The sequence below is a fragment of the Amblyomma americanum genome, chromosome 4, assembly GCF_052857255.1.
Source record: "Amblyomma americanum isolate KBUSLIRL-KWMA chromosome 4, ASM5285725v1, whole genome shotgun sequence".
In the NCBI taxonomy this organism is placed as follows: domain Eukaryota; kingdom Metazoa; phylum Arthropoda; class Arachnida; order Ixodida; family Ixodidae; genus Amblyomma; species Amblyomma americanum.
Window position 1 is genome coordinate 202,679,048 of NC_135500.1, and position 20,264 is coordinate 202,699,311.

A 20,264-nucleotide genomic window follows, 5' to 3' on the forward strand; every position below is an offset into this window, starting at 1 on the left:
CGTAAATAAGCGAAACTATAGCCAAGCAACCGATAAACATGGCGGAGTAAGGCTGATACGGGAAAACGTAGAGGAAGTATTAAAATCGTTTGTGCTAGCTATGAACTGTGCGCTCGCGAAAATGCCGACAACGAAACAAGTCCAATAGCCGGTTCGGTTGGTTGCTCGTATTTCAAGGGCCGACTTTACGATAGTTTTATGCGGCTTGGCACCAAGAAACGGTAGGAAGCCAAAGGGGTCCAAGGAACGTTGGCGCTTTCTGAGAAAATTGAACCGAATCCAAAATTTCCCGCATGCAGTTTCGTTTGACTTTTATAAGCCGAGAGCTAATAACTCTCCGAAAAAAAAAAAAAAGCGGTGAGCACCACGCTGTGAAATTCGCTCCAAACACATTGAAAGAGACAGGACACTCTTACTCTTACTTTGGTCCCTGTCTGTGTTTGTGCTAGTCAATATGTTTCAATGAAAATCTCAGCCTTCTAATCTTTCCATGTTTTCTGGAGAAACCGCCTAATCGCAAAGAAGATATGCTTGCAAAAATAGCTCAAGTACAGCTGTAAGCTATGCAGCTGGTCCGTGCAGAACTGGACAATGACGCAACAAAGCCAAATGTAGACAGGTATGGTCGCGCGTGTGTATAGATCATTAGTTTTGTTTAATTTGGTTTATGGGGGTTTAGCATCCCAAAGCGACTCACGCTATGAGAAACGCCGTAGTGAAGGGCTCCGGAAATTTCAACCACCTGGGGTTCTTTAACGTGCACTGACATCGCACAGTACACAGGCCTCTAGAATTTCGCCTCCATGGAAATTCGACCGCGGCGGCAGGGATCGAACCCGCATTCAGATCATTAGTAAATTTCATCACCCACATGCGCCATGGTGGCGCAGTGGGTAATAAAAAGAAGTACAGCGTTTCCAAAAATACATTAGTCATTGGGGCTGCTTCAGCGACGTGCAGCGTGGCCTTTTTGCCATCCCCACCGTGATTATCATCAGCATCATCATCCCAACTACATTCCCTGCAGGAAAAAGGCCTGTTCCACTTGTCTCCAACTATTAGAGCCTTGTCCTGCGCCAGCTGATGCCACCCTACTATCGTAGACTTACTAATCTCATCCGGCCACCTCACCCTCTGCGGCGCCCTTCTCTTGCCCTCTCTTAGAATCCAGTCCGTTACCTTTTAGAGACCGTCGGTTATTCGCTCTACGCATTGCATTCCCTGCCCAAGCAAACTTCTTGATCTAAGCTAGGACGTCATAAACTCCAGCTTGTTTCCTGATCCACTCTGCTCTCTCCCTGTCTCTTAACTTCCACCTGTCGTTTTCCTCTCCTTCGCTTATTGCGCTGTTCGCAACTTAGTTTCAACCATTTTTGTTAGCCTCCAAGTTTCTGCTCCATAAGTGAGTATTGGTAAGGAAGAGCTACCTTTTGTCTAGAGAAATACTGGTAAGCTGCTGTTCATGACCTAAGAAGGCCTTCTAAACGCATTCTACTCCATTCCCATTCTCCTATTGTCTGAATTTTCAATCACTATACCTGCCCTACTGCCTATCACAATACGACGCTGCAGATTATGTGAGAGTGAAGATGACTATCACCGCGACCACCCAAGTATGCTATAAGTGCTACAACAGCCTCACTACGCAGGTCTGCACCAGGCTCGGCGACCTGTGAATTTTTTACAAGGGCTGCACCTCCCGAGTGGTTAATCAAACGTCACTCAAATGAAACTCGTGTTTCAGCGGTAGAGAATCGAGAAACTATAAATACTCTATTCCTCTTCCATTCACATTTCATTCTTTCGCCTCTCATTATTGTCTTGAGCGAAGCCACGCACTTAGCACCGCTGGGATTGGCCGCTCGGTGAGGCGGATGATAAGAATAGAACAAAGTCAGAGGAGAAGAATCGTAACATTATACCGGCCGTTCTCAGACACCAACACACTGCCGCTACAGTGGCTATGCCTATTTGCTGCATTATGCCTCGGGGGGAAAGCTTTTCGTACCACTTACTCTTAAATAGGAGACAGACCGCCATTATTTCTTTAGCTAAGGGGAATTCTTCGCACACCAAAGATACAGGGCACGTTAAGCGTTCTTTTAGTCTTTATATTTTTAATTCTCACGGAAACTAAGACAAGTAGACAAAACGTTCTTTGCGTTTCACGTCACACGATGGCGCAAGGCAACAAGCAGCGAGTTACTGCCACATTAGCTCTCTTCTTGTCTTATTGCTGCTTCTGAGCCATTACAGACGCGCCAGCAAAGCCAATTGAGGATACACCGCACAGCGTAGTATTGATTTTTCCATTCGGGGATTGAAAAAAAAAATGTTTTAGTGCTATCCGTCGAGCCGCACATTGAGCGAATGAGGACCTGGGCACAGGTGTGACCGACTTTCAAAATGACCCTTCACATCTATGTGGCGCGCCGCCGAAGCACACACGGGAAGGATCCCGCTGCGTCGAGGAATTTCGGCAGCGTTTTCCGATAGCGAGAGACACGGCTTTGCTGAGGATTACGCTCGCGACGGGATTGGCCGACGGAGTCCCCTTCGGCTTCGCGATCTTTTCTCCCGCCGGCAGCGAGATAAAAGCGCCGCGCGGTGAGCGACCATTTATTAGCGAGCTATATGCCCCAAGCTGGCTGGCGAGCTTTATCTCTTGCGACGACGGGTCCCGTCAGGCACGGGCGTGCGATTGAGATCGAGACAACGCTTTCGCTTTTTTAGTTCCTCTGGGAAGACGGGTAGTCCGTCGTCTCACGGACTCGGATGGATGGTGCTCTGTCCCGGCAGCCAGCGGAGAGAAAAGAGAAAAAATTGCTCTTCACACGCCGCAAAGGGAAACCTGCAGACAGGGCGGCCAGAAAACTTCGGTAAATGTTCTTCCGCAGGAACAAGAGCGGGAAACAGAGGGAACTTCTGTCAAAGGGAACTGAGTACAGAGGTTTGCAGCCCCTCGCGAACGTACGTGCAGTCTCGGTCAAAAGTCTTGAGGCCACAGAGTTCAGCTCCAGCGAAATGAATGCTCCTAGGATGCTCCGTGTAGCGGATCATTCAAAACGCAAGTCAAGCAGGAAGCGTCTCTACCGCAAGAAGAAACCTTCTGCTATCGTTTCAAGGTCATTAGGTCTTTAATAGGGCCGTAAGGGCTCTGTTATGCGGCTGAAGAGAAAATCCTTTTGCCTCAAGTTCCCGGGTTCGAACCCGACCGCGGCGGCTGCGTTTTTATGGAGGAAAAACGCTAAGGCGACAGTCTGCTGTGCGATGTCAGTGCACGTTAAAGATCCCCAGGTGGTCGAAATTATTCCGGAGCCCTCCACTACGGCACCTCTCTCTTCCTTTCTTCTTTCACTCCTTCCTTTATCCCTTCCCTTACGGCGCGGTTCAGGTGTCCAACGATATATGAGACAGATACTGCGTTATTTCCTTTCTCCCCAAAACCAATTATTATTATTATTATTCAAGACTTTTCATCTAGACTGTACATACCCATGAGTCATGGACAAGTGCATTTAGCAACAAGAAATTGTTTATAACCACAATTTTTTTTTTCACGTATCGTAAGATTCCAATGTAGCAATCAATGCATCCGCAGATCTTCCCTGTTCAGGCTTGGATTTTTTTTGCCATTAACGTTTTGTGCTTTCGTCAAAGAAGTTCCACGCTGGCTTCCATGGTAGTCTTAACTACTCTATGGGAGTGATGGACAAACTTTAAAAGAAAGATTTTAATGCGCATCCAAGGAATGGACAATTACTTTCAAATTTTCATAACAGTACCTTACAACATTCCACTGTTGCCTCACAATAAAAAGTGATGTCCAAGAATGGTGGACATGTTTTCACAGCCAGGCCTAACCCGTATTCGCTTTATTGGCCCGGGGCAGAGTAGACGTTCCAGAATTTCGGAACAATTCACTGTTAACAAGGTTCTTTGCCCTCTCTATAAGCTTCTTTACCGGGTTCTGTAAACAACTCGTTCTTTCTTACTGTTTATCATGACAAGGTAGCCGCGGTGGCGCAGTGGTTATGGCGCTCGGCTGCTGGCCCGAAAGACACGGGTTCCAACCCGGCCGTGGCAGTCGAATTTCGATGAAGGCGAAATGCTGAGGCCCTCCTTGTGATGTGCGATGTCAGTGCACGTTGAAGAACTCCAGGTGGTCGGAATTTCCGGAACCCTCCACTACGGCGTCCCTGATAGCCTAAGTCGCTTTGAGACATTAAGCACCCATAAACTAAACTGTTTACCATGGCAACTGCTCACTTCACTCGCTTGAATGCACTGGAAAAATCAAACATAATACGCCACAGAAAGAAATGTGCGTAGTCCAACAATAAAAATAATGCAAGAATTGAACGTAGGTTAAATGAAAACGGATTATCTAGGAAGATGAAATGTATAGGTGCATGCCAGCTTAGCACTCTTAACTGGTGGCAACGCAAACATGCACTCTTCAAGTGACAGAAAAACAGGCGTGCGGACAGCTATGAATGTGTTCGGGACATGCATTAATACTCGACCCGACTTCAGGGGACGTTGAAAAATGAATGTGCGGAGTCTGTATACCAATAACGGCGATGTGTAGGATCCGGCATGCAAATGCCCGATCTGCCAAGATACAGGCCTTTTCCGCTCGCTCATTTTTATCGGTACCCTATCTTTCTCTCCAGCCTAACGCGCGAGAATAATTGGGAATAAATAGAGGCAGATGCGGCTGGTATGTTCTCTCTCTGGCGTCTGTCTGCGCGGCTAACGATACCATTGTTATTTGCAGTATACGTGCTTACAGCCTCTCACGGCAGCCGGCGCTTAGCTCTCTACAATCGAGGAGGAATCTAGAGAAGCAATGTTCGAACCTTCTTAACCAAACGGAGCTGAGCTCACACCACTAGCCATCTTATATCGTCCTTCACATTTTATGACATTCACTGTTTCCCTCCACTTTAAATAATAATTTCAATTAAATTACTGAGTTTTGGCCTGTTGCGATGAAACGACCGAATAAAGCAGGAAAGTAAAGAGCCCCTTTACAGCCACTTAATAATGCAAGGAAACTTTACATGTACGGTCTTGGTCAAAAGTCCTAAGGCCACAGCGTTCAGCTGCAGCGAAATGAATGCTCCGTGTAGGGGATCATTCAAAACACAGGTCAAGCAGGAAGCTTCTCTACCGCAAAAAGAAACTCTCTGCTGGCACTTCAAGGTCATTTGGTCTTTAATATTGCCGTAATGGCTCTCTTATGTGGCCTAAGCGAAAAACCTTTGGCCTTAAGACTTTTCACCAAGACTGTACCAACGTCAAGACCGAGGTCGCCTAGCTTCCAAAAGCGACTGCATGCCTCGCTAACTGCCGCACCTGCAGAGTGTGACACGTCGGTTTCTTGGATTGAGCATAAACAGGCTAGGGCCCGGAACTCGAGAGAGTACGTATCGCACTAACTGCGCGTTCAAAACAAGCTTTCGAAACTCGACTGCTGTCGCGTGTGTCACCCGCCGCGATGCACTCGGCCGCGGTGCGGCGTCTCTCGATTGCGGCAAGCACTCGCAGGTAGACTCCATAACGCCGCAGTATTCGTCCTTGGCGCGAGATAAGCCAGGCTGGGCAGCCGCCGTCGCGACAAATCCAGAGTGCGCGTGCGCGCGCGCGCCAGCCAGCCGGCCAGCCTGCAGGCGGCGGCAGGCCCGGACGTGAACGACATTTATGATTCCCGTTTTGCGGCGTTTGCCGACCGGCGGCCGATACGGTCTAGCCGCCGCCGCCGCACCGACGCGGGCGCCAGGTTGGAGGAATGGTGGTGGCCGTCGTATTGGCTGCCGCATACAGCTTCGTGGAAAGGGAACGTTATGCTCTATAAGGCAGCACTGTACTCTTTCCATCTGTGTGGAGAGAGCAGCACACGTGGGAGGAGTGCTGCAGCTGGAATGCACGATCGGAATATTTGGGGGAGGGGGAGAGGTAGTACCTTGAGCGAGGAGGCTGGGGAAGTGGACCACAAGTTCGTCCCACGGGGCGCGCGCCAGCGGCCTTCCTGTTCATTCGGTCTTGCATTGAGCGCAGCGATCCCGCGCACTTCTGGAAGTAACCGAACTGAGCGCAGTCATACATGGCAGAAGGAAACTTTCTACTCTTCCCGCACCGAGCCTTGCCTTTCGCTCTGGCAGCTAAGATCGGTCGGGTCAGTCGGTAGCATCTTCCGTCGTTCGGTTTTGCCGCGGAGCACGCGAGTCGTCGGGACAGCGCAGAGGCAGCGGTGTGCACAAAGTCGTAGCTCTCTGCTATCGGTCTAAGGAGAACATCGTTGATTTCCGAGAGCCGTAAGTTACTCTCTGTCGGCCCGATCACTCTACGAGTTGTTTCTACACTGTCCGCGTCGGTTAAGAGCCGCTATCTGATCAGAACGAAGGGATGTACGACACTCGGTGGTCTAGTTTATAGCCGAAAGGTCGTCGTGTCTCACACTGTCTGGAGCCTTTCCTATAACAGTGAAGGGTCCGCTGCAGTATCGCACATATGTTTAGGACTGAATGGTCCCACCACCCCTCCCTCCCCTATACTTGATCGGGCTTCCGTAAATCGTCGCGTGAGCAGATATTAGAAGAAGCATTGAGTTTTTTCTAGGCTGCGTGAGCGTCTTACCAAAGTCTTTCTTTTTTTTTAAAGGCGAAAGAAGCGTGCTTTCTTTGGTGATGCAAACCACTCGCGTGGCTAAAGCAGGATTAGTCAAGAAGAGAATTTGCATATAAACTAGCGAGCGTATCTCAGAGAGAACTTCACGTTGAGCGAGTTGGTAGCTGTTCCTAGTAAGTATTTAAAGGCACCAAAACACACACACACGCACGCAGACACACCCACAACAAAAATAAGACAACTGGATGCTGCGCTTTTTGCCGTTATCTTCTGTTTTATGTGTGTGTCTTTTGGCGCCTTTAATTATCTATCGTAAAGATCGGTATCTAAGCTCTAAGAAGACTTTCTGAGGCCAGCAAATTTGCAACCTCCTGCAGTCTAAAAATTTACAAATAAAAACTGTTTTAGCGCTGCTGACTGATAGGAGACAGATGCGCATAATGGAAAAGCAGCACAGACAATCACGAATGGACAGAGCACTACTACTTAAAACTAAGTATTCGCTTAGGCGACAATTGTGCCAATACCCTGTCTGTTTAGCCCACTGACTAAGAATAGACCAAATCTCTGTTTGCAAATTTAGTTTGCTCCAGATTGAGAAAGACAGGAAGGTGGGAAAGGGGGCGGGTTGCACCTTGCCTTTGATGTTGCTGAACTTGCTTGAGAATGTTTGGATTTTAGTTGTTTTGAGAGGTAAATCAGTTAAAAGAAATACTGTAGCGTGTCTTTTGTGTTCGTCTGCGTCTCTCTCCAGTTTTCGGCCCTTCTGTCTGCTACGGGTCAGCTATTCCCACTGAAATGCTTAGTTACGTATTATGCGTTACTGACATTACTGACTTGTCATGAACGGAGACTACATTAAACCAACGCAAGCATCATTGATGCCTGGTCTGCGGTAATCTAATAAAATTTAATCGTTCCCACATTTGGTGTGTTCTAAAACATTCTGTTCCATGCCCTAGACTAGATGAGCTGAACCGTCCAATGGCAATATCGTTTTCTTTTACCACACTCAAATCAATGAACGGCGGAGGTCCACGCGAAGTTTTGCGACGCTTGCTCGACTGAGCATCGAGGGCCAAACGATCGCCTTTCTTACTTTCTTTATTTCTCTCCAGAGGTCGCATAACAGCGTGAAGCCCATATTTCACGGATGCACTCAAGTGGACAGGACAGCCCTTATGTAAAGAATGCGCAGCTCGCCACAGACACCCCTGCTGTCCAGCTATTTCACTGCCACCTCGGATAAATCTACACGATTTGTTCGCGATATAATGAATGACGTACGCTGAGCAGAGGCGCGAACTCTTTTCGCATATGTAGGCAGGCAAGACATTCATTTGTCTCAGCGAAGAGCAAAGCAAGCCAAAGGTCTCCCATAGGTGGTAATGACAAGCGGAGGTGTAAATGGACAAAATGTAGGCAGCGGAAAAAGTTGCTTATAAGCAAGCGCTTCTTTTTTAGTTCTTGATATTTTCTCCGCGGTGGTCCACAGGACGCCTGCAAGGCTGTGCCGCGTCCCTTTGGACGTCGTCTGCATACCAAACGCGGCGGGCTCGGCCAGCATGTGTACAGCGACCCGTGTCGTCCAGTGTAAATGATGGCACTCGCAACAGCGCGAGTAGGTTTTTCAAGAAGATGAATCTGCCTCTTCGCTGCGTGCGGTATGGGCGAGCGCGTGAGCTGCCCTCCTCATCTATAGCCTGCTCGCGCGCGAATGCCGGTGAGCGGGGTGAGTCGGCATGGAGTGTTTCTCGGGGAAAGCAGCTCTTTGCAGTCTTATTATTCAACTTAAGCTCCGTATATTGTCTATTAGAAGTTACAAATGTCGAGTGAACTGCTTCAATATGACTGAGCGCCTCAGTGGCCTCCCTTTTACCTGTCTTCCTGCAACCACTGCTCCGCCTATTGCTAGGAGTTTCAGAAACAGCGGCAGAAGCCCGCGCACTAGAAGCCTGTGTGTACAGTATCGATCAGTAAAGCTTCATTGCACACATCTGGTAATCATCATAAAAATAACGATGATGATTTCATTTTCATGACTTCGGCAGCTTGGCAAAACAGGACAGTTGATAATGCGAGTGTTGTACTCAAGATGGGATCAATGACCGATTTTTAAAAGTATTTCAGCCCAAAGCGGCCGAGTACCAGAGTAGTGAAAACTTGTGTCTATATCAGAAACCCGGTGGTGACTGGCCGCAATGAGGATCGAACCCTCCACCTCACGCATACGACGTGAATGCTCAGATCATTGGGCCACCGCACTGGCGATAGGGATAAAAATCATAATAAAGGGGACACACGCCCGCATTTCCACTGCTCTCTCTTCGTGAATAAGACATGAAATTTCGCTGCAGGTAACGAGAAAACAATTTCTGATGGTCCGAATGGTGGTCCTCACTTTGCTGCGATGTGACCGCTGAGTCTGGTACAGAAGGCGAACTTTGCTTTTAGCAACTTCAAGACGCCGCGGTGGCTCATTGGTTATGGCGCTCGACTGCTGGCCCGAAAGACGCGGGTTCGATCCCGATGCGGGTTCTCTCATGTCCGAGTTATCCTGACAAAGAGAATCAGTGGGTCGTCTGGCCGATGGGTTCTCTGGGCCGACAAACATGAACTGCTTTTACTTGAAAGAGGCCACACTCCTCTCACATGTACTGATCATGTGGAATCGGCCGTGAGCAGGAACAATAAAAGAAAAACTGAAACTAGAGAGAGAGAGCGAGAAGACATGGAATGATTTTGCATACAGTTGGAGGGTGTGATTAGCATTTGCATTTAATTTGCCTGTCACGGACATGAAATAACTCTTAAAGGTTAAAGGGGCCTATGCTTGAACTCTGCATTTGCTACTGCACGTGAACTGTAAGGCACGCTTTGTAATGTCTTCAAGGCTAACAAACTGCTCTGTAAGGTGAAGTCCACTGGTCTAGGCTTTTTTATCTCTGTACCATTGCCATTACGCCTGATGTCATTAAGCCGCCGCGGTGGTTCAGTGGTTATGGCGCTCAACTGCTGACCCGAAGGACACGGGTTCGATCCCGGCCGCAGCGGCGAATTTCGATGCAAACAAAATTCTAGTGTACTGTGCGATGTCAGTGCACGGTAAAGATCCCCAAGTGGTCAAAATTTCTGGAGCCCTTCACTACGACATGCCTCTTAGCCTTAGTTGCTTTGGGACGTTAAACCCCCATAAACCTAAACCAAAAACTTTTAGCAACTTCATTTCCAGTTCTTTCCTCGCAACGAGTTGTATTTCTTTTCAGTGCTCACCTTTGGCAAAAAAATTATGCTCATATTACATGCGAGCAGCCGTCCTCCCCTTTGACATAAAATAATCTGTCCGGACATCTCACAGAGATCTTCCCGCCTCCGAATTCGGTGCGCTGCACGTTACTCATAAATGGGACCGCACATCCTCTTACACTGCGTTCAGAGATACAGAAGTGAGGAGTATATTACGTTTAACACACGAGAAGCGACCCCCTTGTTCGCAGGGTGTCCAGTGATAGGCTACCCTTTCTACATGCATATATTAAAAGGCTAGTTCCTTCATTTTCAATATCCTATTAAGAGGCTTTTGAAACACGCTACATAATTGGTAGCAACGCCGCCGATTCTCCGCATTCGGCCTCTAAATGTAAAGCGCAGGCGGTCGCGACCAAATTTATGCGGTTTCTGAGTTGTATATTAATGCAACAGCATTAGGAGCCTCACCAGAAAAAAAAACAATGCATCGTCTGTCACACAATTCCCAGAACCGGAAGTGACAATTAAAGGTTTGGTGTATCTTCATTGCGTCCATGTTGCCACCTCTAGACACAATCAAGGATGCAGCTAAGCATAACCAGAAGAGATGTCTCGTTGTACCCGGACAAACGCGTAGGGGACTGCAAACACAACCATGAAAGAATGGCACAAAATTCGACGTAAATGCATCAACAGCTTCTAATGCTATCGACTTGAAAACACGTAATGTAATTAGCTGTCCCTGTGAATTTTTATCGTAGCACGTCGCAACTTCTTGCTGGCGCATGTTGGACGTACGAGTGGAAAGGCACTTGCTGCGCGTTTTCATCATCATCATCATCAGCCCAATTACGTCCACTGCAAGACAAAGACCTTTCTCAAAGATCTCCTATTAGCACTGTCCTGTACCAATTGCGGTCATCCTGTCCCCGCAAGCTGACTAATCTCATCCGCTTGCCTTACTCTCGTCAGCCCCACGATACACCTGCTGTCCCTTGGAATCCAGTCCATTGCCCTAAGGGAAGGCGTTTATGTTGCCTTCTTATTACATGCTGTGACCATGGCTATTTCCTCTTCTAGATCGCATCCTAACTTGTGTTTGCCCAGCGTGCTCCGTACGTTCTCACAGCGCTTTCGTGGTGCGGCGTCTGGCATTATTTCGGGAAAGTTGCGCTCTCGATTGACCAAGAAGATCGTGCGCAATGCTCTCCGGCAGGCACTGGTTACGCGTCAACCAGCGGAGGGTGTAGAACCAATTCAGGTGGCGTCCGTGGCCGAGCAATCGCACGCGACTGAAATCAATATATGCCGCGAAAACGAATTATTCGCCACAAGGAAGATCTGCTCGCAGGCGCTCGGTCGTACGGGCTTTCCACCGACCTTTCTTCCAGCCATCAGCCCTCACAGTGGCCTCACCATTAGTCCAACTTGAGCTACTCCTTTACCGCTCCGAAATTCAAACGAATTCGAATAAAGATTTCCTGACGGATAAGAGGAGATAGAAAGTTACGCCCGAGCGTCACGCGGAAGTCGTCGATGTCCCCATCGAAGGGCCAGTGCGACCAAGCATGCCTATATCTGTCCAACAATTAAACATTCGCAAAAAAGAAATCATCGCGCACCTATTCGGTTCCAGGATGCAACAGAAAATCAGCGCATGGAAATGCCTGAGGGAGCACGCACAACGTGCCGTTATGGGAACCGATTCTCAGAACCTTCTAAACAAACATCTCTCCAGAACGAATTTGAACCGAAGTTAGACGAAGCTGCACCGTGGATAACAAAGCATGCCGCCTTCATCCGTCTCACTCGAAACCAAACACAAGCCGGCTCGGTAGCAGCAATAACAGAAAGCGGCCTAGCGCATCAGTCGCTCCGCGCCATGCGTACACAACGGCTTCTCCGGCACGCGAGCGCATTCATCACGGAACCGACACGCATTCATCGCACCCTCGTCAAACGCATACAAAGACGTCGCTGTGTAGCTCGCATGCGCGACGTGCCAGCCAGGGCATATGCCAGGAAGCGGCATTAATTAAAAACTGATCCAAGCGACGATGGCGCCGCCATCGTCGGCGCGTCTATTACCGACCGTCGACCCGTGCCTCCGGTCGAGACTTGTGCCGGTCGAGCTGCCTGTATTTACGCTTGGGAACGCACGTGCGGCGATGCCAAGAAGCGCGCCGCTCGGCAAACACCGGTAGCCGCCTGTTTTTGTCGAGGGGCTCGTGGGCTCAATTCGCTCCACGGTGCCCCGGACGACGACGATCAGCCTGGCTGTTGACAGTCTCGAGCACCGCGATGAGTGACTGGCGCTTCGTGAATGCCTGCCGCTGTTCAGAAGTCGACGATGACGCACATGCCCTGCGTCGTCTCACCGCGCTTCGGCTGGATCGGTCCCGGAGACGCGTCAAAGACCGCGCCTGTCGGGCGTACTTTCGTTTGTTGGAGGAAATGAAGGAGTCTTCCAATCGGCGCTGTGGTGTTTACGGGGATCGACTCCTAACGAGAGCGCACGGCGTGTGGAAACTCAATGCAGAGTTGCAGTTATTTGTCATTGTTAGCAATAGCGTCCATTATTACGGATACTTTCACGACAGTGATCAATTGACATTAATTCTCTAAACCATCCACGAGCTTGAAGGCCGCTTAGTACAAACGAGTAAAGTTCGCTATCGTCCAGCGCCTATGTCCTAGCCAGTCGGCATAGCCGAGCATACACGACAAACAAGACGGCAGTCGCAACCTGTTCTTGCGAGCGAATAGCCAGGCTTAGCTACCCGGGAATTGAGCAGAGCCGATGCAAGCTCTGGTCTGCCGAACGGATGCGAACGGGAAGGGTCGGTGCAAGAAGTTCATGAAAACAAAATTATAATGAACAACCGAATCAACGCTGCCGCGAAATACCCGGCCAGGCGCCGTCACATGTTCATCGATGATGAAAGAAAACGAACAAGAAAAGCCAGGCTTTTTCCACCAGTGCCTCAGTGAAAGCATCGAGCGCTTTCCATCGAGTTCGTTTTCCGCTCCACGGAGCACGTGACACGGGAGCACGGGATTGAAGCGAAGGGATGCGTGAAAACGTCTCTTTGAAGCCGTGAAAAAGATGGATTGCCCATTGATGAACTGCAAGCGCAGCAAGCGCTAAGTGCTGTCGACGTTTTGGCGCTTTCGACGAAGCGAGCGATGTTTTCGCTTCACTGTTCCTCGCGCTTCAATGGCAGACTGAAATCACATTTTCGAAAGTTTTTAGTCGCCGGCATTTTAAGCAGACCTAATTTGCGTTCCCTATAGCGATCGGACGTGCACCGCACCCTGATGTTGCTTACTTATATTTTCTATATAACGTTCCCATCTCTCAACGTTCAGTTCAGAGCCTGTTCGCTGAATGTGTGCTAGTTGGTTCCTCTTTGTGAAGCAAGTTTCGTCGCGCTTACTTTTGCAATTGTATCGAACGAAAGAAAATGAGTATTGTGCTTCAGAGCGCGACGAACCGAGCATCGCCACATCAAAAGCGAATGGGCAAAGCTCATGCTTGAATAAATTCTAACAGAGAGGTTACCGTCTTCGTGTGCTTTCGACTGGGCTTATTTAATAATAATAATAATAATAATAATAATAATAATAATAATAATAATAATAATAATAATAATAATAATAATAATAATAATAATAATAATAATAATAATAATAATAATAATAATAATAATAATAATAATAATAATAATAATAATAATAATAATAATAATAATAATAATATTATTAATAATAATAATAATAATAATAATAATAATAATAATAATAATAATAATAATAATAATAGGTTTTGGGGGGAAAGGAAATGGCGCAGTATCTGTCTCATATATCGTTGGACACCTGAACCGCGCCGTGAGGGAAGGGATAAAGGAGGGAGTGAAAGAAGAAAGGAAGAGAGAGGTGCCGTAGTGGAGGGCTCCGGAATAATTTCGACCACCTGGGGATCTTTAACGTGCACTGACATCGCACAGCACACGGGCGCTTTAGCGTTTTTCCTCCATAAAAACGCAGCCGCCGCGGTCGGTTCGAACCCGGCAACTCCGGATCAGTAGTCGAGCGCCCTAGGCACTGAGCCACTACGGCGGGGCGGGCTTATTTAGCCATAACCTTCAGCTCTTCTGGCAGTACTCTATGAAGGAGACATCGACTAGCTTCTTTGATGTGCTATTAATTTATCTCTTTGAGACCGTTACTCATTAAGCAGTGACGTAGTACACTCTAAACACGAATGCGCCTATATGGGAGTAAATGGGTGTAAACTGTCCGCTGCTGCACACCCTTTCATAAAACGAAGTTTGCTATGGGACAGTTTACTCCATTTTACCCCTTCCTGTTAAGAGTGTATCCATCGCAGAAAAGGTGACTTAATACACTCTAAACACGAATACGCCTAAATGGGAGTAAAAAGAGAGTAAACTATCCTTTAACAGCCTCCCATAAGGGAGTGCATTGGAGGACCGCTTACTACCTTTTCACTCCTTTCTGTTTCGAGTGTAGGACTGCCTAATTTGTCAACATCATATAGTGTCACGACGGCAGCCCCATTCGGAGCCACGAGCCGGGGTGGATGAGTGGATATGACGTCCTGGTGTTGAGGATGAGGTCTTGGGTTCGATCCCGGGCGCGGCGTCCTCATTTTATTGGAGACGAATTACGAAAAACGCTTGTGTGTTGACATTGCAGTGTACACTAAAGAAATATCAGGTGGTGGAAATTTATCCGGAGGTTTCTATTATGAGGCATGTCTGACAGAAGGCGCCTCGGCTTTGGCACACCCACAAACACACTATAAAAACAGTTTATATCGTTTTGTGCAGCTTCAGTGCACATTTCATTGGTCTAGACACAAAAGGCGAGCTTGTTTCAACTAGAGAAGAGCACATACAGGGCGCCCGGTGAAGGTGATGCTTATCTCAACATACTCGTACATCAAACAAGGACAGGAAAAGAAGCAGCCACAGAAAAATAGAAGAACGTAGAAAGTGAAACAATTGAACGACTTAAGAAAGAAAAGTAGGGCAGCCAACAGGAGAACAAAAGAGTCCCTCACACGTATTTCCAAAGAGAGAAGCACCCCCTTGAAGCGCAAGTGTTCGTACACACACACAAAAAAAAAAACGAGACAAGGTGAAGAGAACAAGGAAGGCACGGCAGGCAGTCGTCCTGTTTCGAGTACCACTGACACGGATATCACAGCGACCACGGCAGCGTAGACGGCGAGCTCAGCGAAACGGAAGCGCGCTTCGAAAGCACTGCAGCAGCAGAGAAGAGGTGGGTGGGTGGGGGGTGCAAGCAACCCCATCATCTTGGGCGAGTTGTGGCCGGATTCTGGGCGGATTTCGGCGCTCGTCCGGCGGGAACCATGACGGATGGCCACCCCTCTCTCGCGCCGGACCCGGGCGGTTGATCCATCACCGAGGCCTCGACAAGCCGCGACGGTGTCTGGTCCCTGGTGGTGAAGGCTGTTCCCAGAAACGCTTCGCACCTTCCTCCAGCATGCACACGCCGCCCATCCTTTCCCCTACCTGCTCGTTCTTTCGCTTTCCTATTAGGCTGCTCTTCAGTCCAGGCGCCATACGTGGGTGAGAAGAGAGCGTTTCTGGACGAGGATTCTTGCGCCATAGGAGTCCAGTAAAAGAGCGAAGAGATTACGTCATGTGCTCAGAGCAGACAGAACCCGTGGGAGTGACCCCAAGTGAATAGATGTATGAAATTCATAAATGAGGACGCAAGTGCAGCACCTCCCTACTATTGCCCTTTCGCGCTTGTCGGGGCGCGCGGTTTTCTGGGGACAACTGCACAAGGAACAAGCGGGGATGTAGATTTGCGTGTGTTTGAGGTGCGCCAATATTCTTCACTGTAGAAGGCAATAGGTTTTATGCGGTGGTGTGCTTAGTTCGCTTCAAACCTTCTTTTTGATTCTATACGGTGTAATTAGGAAAGTAATTCATTCACTGGTGTGTTCGCGATGGAGCTGGAAAGAAATAGAACCGTTATACCACTCCCATCCTATCAGACAAGAAAAAATAGCAAAAGAAGATTTGCACCAAGAAACCTTGTAGAGGTATTCTTTCCTGCGAAAAGAAAGCTTAGAATAGATTTTGAGAGCTTAACTATGTGGCTAGAGCAACATAAAGCATGATCTGGCGTCCTAGTTCTGACGCGTATATACGGAAGCTTTCTTAGCCCCAATTCTATATACCTCCCGTATACGCCTCCTGACATTGGTATGTTGTAAGCACTCGTGAGGCATTGCATAGTTTGGCAATAGACGCTGCCGTTTATTTGCGTTAATATCCAATGCAACAATGAACCGACTAACCCACCTAACGCTCTCCGGAGCACACACGCGTTACTGAGCCTCTAGTGTGCTTGTGCGGATACAAGAAGCCAGATGCTGACGTTTTCTTGCACGGGGCCGCATACTTGCAAATGGGTAAAATAATCCCGTGAGTCCCCTTTGCTACCGACACAAAGTTCCTATACCGTGACTTCTGTTCATCCTGCCCATCGTGAACCAAATTCACAGAATGGTTGGTCTCTTTCGCACTTCGCGACCGCGTGAAGACATGTATGTGGGAAGCGAGGCTTCCTGCCTTGACGGTTGAGTCCTACCGACTATAGAGTTTGAGCATCTGCAATACTTATTAGACTGGTGCCTGGCCGCCGCTCCCAACTGTGGAATGAACTGTTCACATTGAGTCATATCGCCAAGAGTTTCCGCATTCCAGTACCAACCTGCCCTTTCTGATCCATCGCCAACACAACCCAGTGCAACCTGCCAAGAACACACTGCAGGACTTGACGTTGGTTTATGTTGTAAAACGGGTACTGCGCTAACAAACAAGGGCAACAGAAGATAGGACGCGGTTTTGTTCATAACCAAGGAAGATGTCAAACACCATCTGTTTGCTTCCCGCAAATGCGCTTCGGGGTGTTTAGACCAGATTCAATCCAGGGAGTCTGAATTTAAACGAGTTCCTTGCATTTTTTGTTTTCTTTCAAGTAAAACGCGCCTCCGACGAATACTGCGTTCTGATTGGGCTGTCATCCGTGACTGCCCTGTAAGATCGATCCCTACTGATGTCGGTTATCGTACTGCGCTAGAACCGTTTTTTCGTACCTACCTGGTCACGTTAGCCACGCAAGACATCACGGCGAAAATGCCTTGAAGTCTATTGTTGTGTCACAAGAGCGCCGGCGGTGTCACCAAAGGTTTTTATTTTCTCTTTTCTGCTCAGAGTAAGCAACTGAAAGTCCTGCGGAAAGGCAGAGTGCTCCTGTAGTGCTTCCGTAGTTTATTCTTCGACGCAAAACCATAACCCATATTTCTTCAGTGTGTCTTTGCAAAAGGCATTTCACGAAATTAATTTGTAACGCGGTGCGAATAAGTGGGGCTGGCTCAACGCACAGGCAAGCCCGCGTAGTGTGTGTTGGGCTCCTACCTCGTAAGAGAAGAGCGCGAAGCACTTGATGGCCACCTGCAGCGCCCCCTCTCGCTCCTCGGCTGACTGCACGGGCTCCTCGGCCTCCTCTGCCGTGGCAGACGGCTCGTACGCGCCCTCCAGGTTGCTCACGTCGATAGCAGACGCCGACACCTCGGGCTCGTCGTCCCAGACCACCATCGTCGGGTCTTGGTCGTAGGGGGCGCCCTGCGTCAAGCAGTGATTAGTGAGCCTGGTGAACACCCAACCCGTTGCATGCAAAGGGTACGCTCTTATGGTCCATCCGCGCTGCAAAGGGAACGCTCTTAGGGATTAACCATACACGATCCGCGCCCGCAAGACGGTTACACTGCGTGTGCATGCTCACCGCTTCATCGTCTGCTGAAAGAAACCTCAGCTCGTACGTACCCCTAGATACGCCTTGCCTAACCACATTTATAGCCCATAACGGCCAATTTTGTGAGTAAACCATCACTTCCCACTTCTTGAAACAGTGAAAGACAAAACGGAGACCCGCATGTGTTGGCCCCAATGCGTACAGCTGAGGTCAGCATCTACTGGGAAGTGTGATGCGCGGCCCACACTTTGTCCTGAGCTTCACTTCGCCACAGCTTCACACACCAAAATGATCCATGATTCATGGCTTATAGCGATACCCGCCGCGGTGGCTCAGTGGTTAGGGTGCAGTAGAACTTTCTGACGGGCTAGTTGGTACATCTCTATTAAACAGCGTGCGCTAACAGGACGTACACAGGAAACTTGGAGACAGAGGAAAGAAGCGCTTCTTTCCTCTGTCTCCAAGTTTCCTGTGTACGTCCTGTTAGCTCACGCTGTTTAATAGTGGTTAGGGCGCTCGACTACTGATCCGGAGTTCCCGGGTTCGAGCCCGACCGCGGCGGCTGCGTCTTTATGGAGGCAAAACGCTAAGCTGCCCGTGTGCTGTGCGATTTCAGTGCACGTTAAAGATCCCCAGGTGGTCGAAATTATTCCGGAGCCCTCCACTACGGCACTTCTCTCTTCCTTTCTTCTTTCACTCCCTCCTTTATCCCTTCCCTTACGGCGCGGTTGACAGATGCTGCGCCATTTCCTTTCCCCAAAAACCAATTATTATTATTACTTATAGCTATCGATGCAAATAAACGTGCATAGTTTCGCGCACTGCTCTATAGCGCTGTGAGTACGCTCTCGTCTAAGCGTTTTTTTTAAATGTATTTTAAAGTCTAGCTTGATTGTCACTCAAAACAACTCTAGACGCTTAACTATCTCCTCAGAAAATTCCACCTTAAAAAAGTGCATTATGCCACTTCTGTCTCTCTGGCCTTCGAGAATGTTGGCATCTTCCACACTTGTGTGGCTGGGAGGAATGTGAGCCGGTTGGCTCAATGAGAATCATGCGAGGCACCCGCCTTGCGTATGCACGCTTGATATCTTCTTCTTCTTCTACACTTTAGTAATCATGGCACATACCCACGCAGGGGGATTGGCCAAGGTTGTTGTTCCCCTCACAAAATAGCACATACAGTCTGCTCCACCCCTTCTTCTTCCTGTCCGATCGTGCCTATTTTTAATACATCCCAAGTTCAGTCATTCACAGTAAGAACCAAGCATACCAAGTCGCAGTTCATTAATAATAATAATAATAATAATAATAATTGGTATGCACTGCGATGCTTCCCGCACGCGGCCTAATTGTCATCTCTTCGCAGATGGCAGGATGCGTCACTTGCTTTTCAATGCATCATCCATCGCAAAAAACGTCGCTCTCACCTCCAGAAAAAATAATTGTGAAAAAAAAATATGAACACACATCCTGCGCCGGTACGATAGAGCGCGGACTGCCGCCACCTGAGGTATCATCATTTCGAACAAAAATTGCACAAAAAATGACGCATGATTCGTGCTCTACTATGCTACGTGAAGCTGCAGGAGGTAATGCTACGAAGGAACACCAGTGCGGCAAAAAAAAAAAAAAAAAACGCTGTCCAGAAACGGGTGATTTTGCTTTTTTTTTTTCCTCCACCCGAGTGACAGGGGGACCTCTGAAGTACAGTTGTTAATTGCATTCCTCAAAAACCATTGCTCTTTCCTTTGGTTGTGTACTAAATGGCACAATTATCACTCTAAAGTCCACTGTGTCCCTGTACTATCAGCAACTAATGAAACGCGAACAAGAAAACTGAGGTGGCAAACAAAAAGCACAAACATATTAGCTCCTGGACAGCAAATACAAGCGAGGTTGATTAACACTTCTGAAAAAGAGTTCTCGCGCTTTCGAACTGAAAGTACTCTCCGTTCCCTCTCTTATCCCTCCCCTTACGGCGCGGTTCAGGTGTCCAACGATATATGAGACAGATACTGCGCCATTTCCTTTCCCTCCAAAACCAGTTATTATTATTATTATTATTACTGGGCTACTCACTCAATTGTCTTGCTCGCGTTTCATTTCTTGCTTATAGTACTTTTTTTCTCTCATAACTCCGTTGCTTATCGGTGTTTGTTTGTTTGTTTGTTTGACACAATATCTCGGTTTGAGCAAGCAACCTCGCTTAAGCGCAACCGCCTCTTGGGAAAGGAAATAGCGCAGTATCTGTCTCATATATCGTTGGACACCTGAACCGCGCGGTAAGGGAAGGGATAAAGGAGGGAGTGAAAGAAGAAAAAGAGAGGTGCCGTAGTGGAGGGCTCCGGAATGATTTCGACCACCTGGGGATCTTTAACGTGCACTGACATCGCACAGCACACGGCGCCTTAGCGTTTTTCCTCCATAAAAACGCAGCCGCCGCGGTCGGGTTCGAACCCGGGAACTCCGGATCAGTAGCCGAGCGCCCTAACCACTGAGCCACCGCGGCGGGTACACATCGGGCCTCAGAGAATGCACGTGCTTCGCTTGACGTGGCTGCA

The 20,264-nt window shown here is 48.4% G+C and overlaps 1 protein-coding gene across 5 annotated transcripts in view; it reads right to left on the reverse strand.

Annotated features, from left to right (window-relative positions):
* Positions 1 to 20,264, reverse strand: part of nwk (FCH and double SH3 domains nervous wreck) — a 132,233-nt gene that overhangs the window by 29,865 nt on the left and 82,104 nt on the right. For all 5 annotated transcript variants that reach the window (XR_013313863.1, XR_013313864.1, XM_077662999.1 and 2 more), the window contains exon 16: positions 17,364 to 17,570. Coding sequence is in view for 3 of the 5 variants with exons in the window: in XM_077662999.1 (XP_077519125.1) it covers positions 17,364 to 17,570 (207 nt within the window). In the remaining 2 variants the exon portion in view is untranslated. The remainder of the gene's footprint in view (positions 1 to 17,363; positions 17,571 to 20,264) is intronic.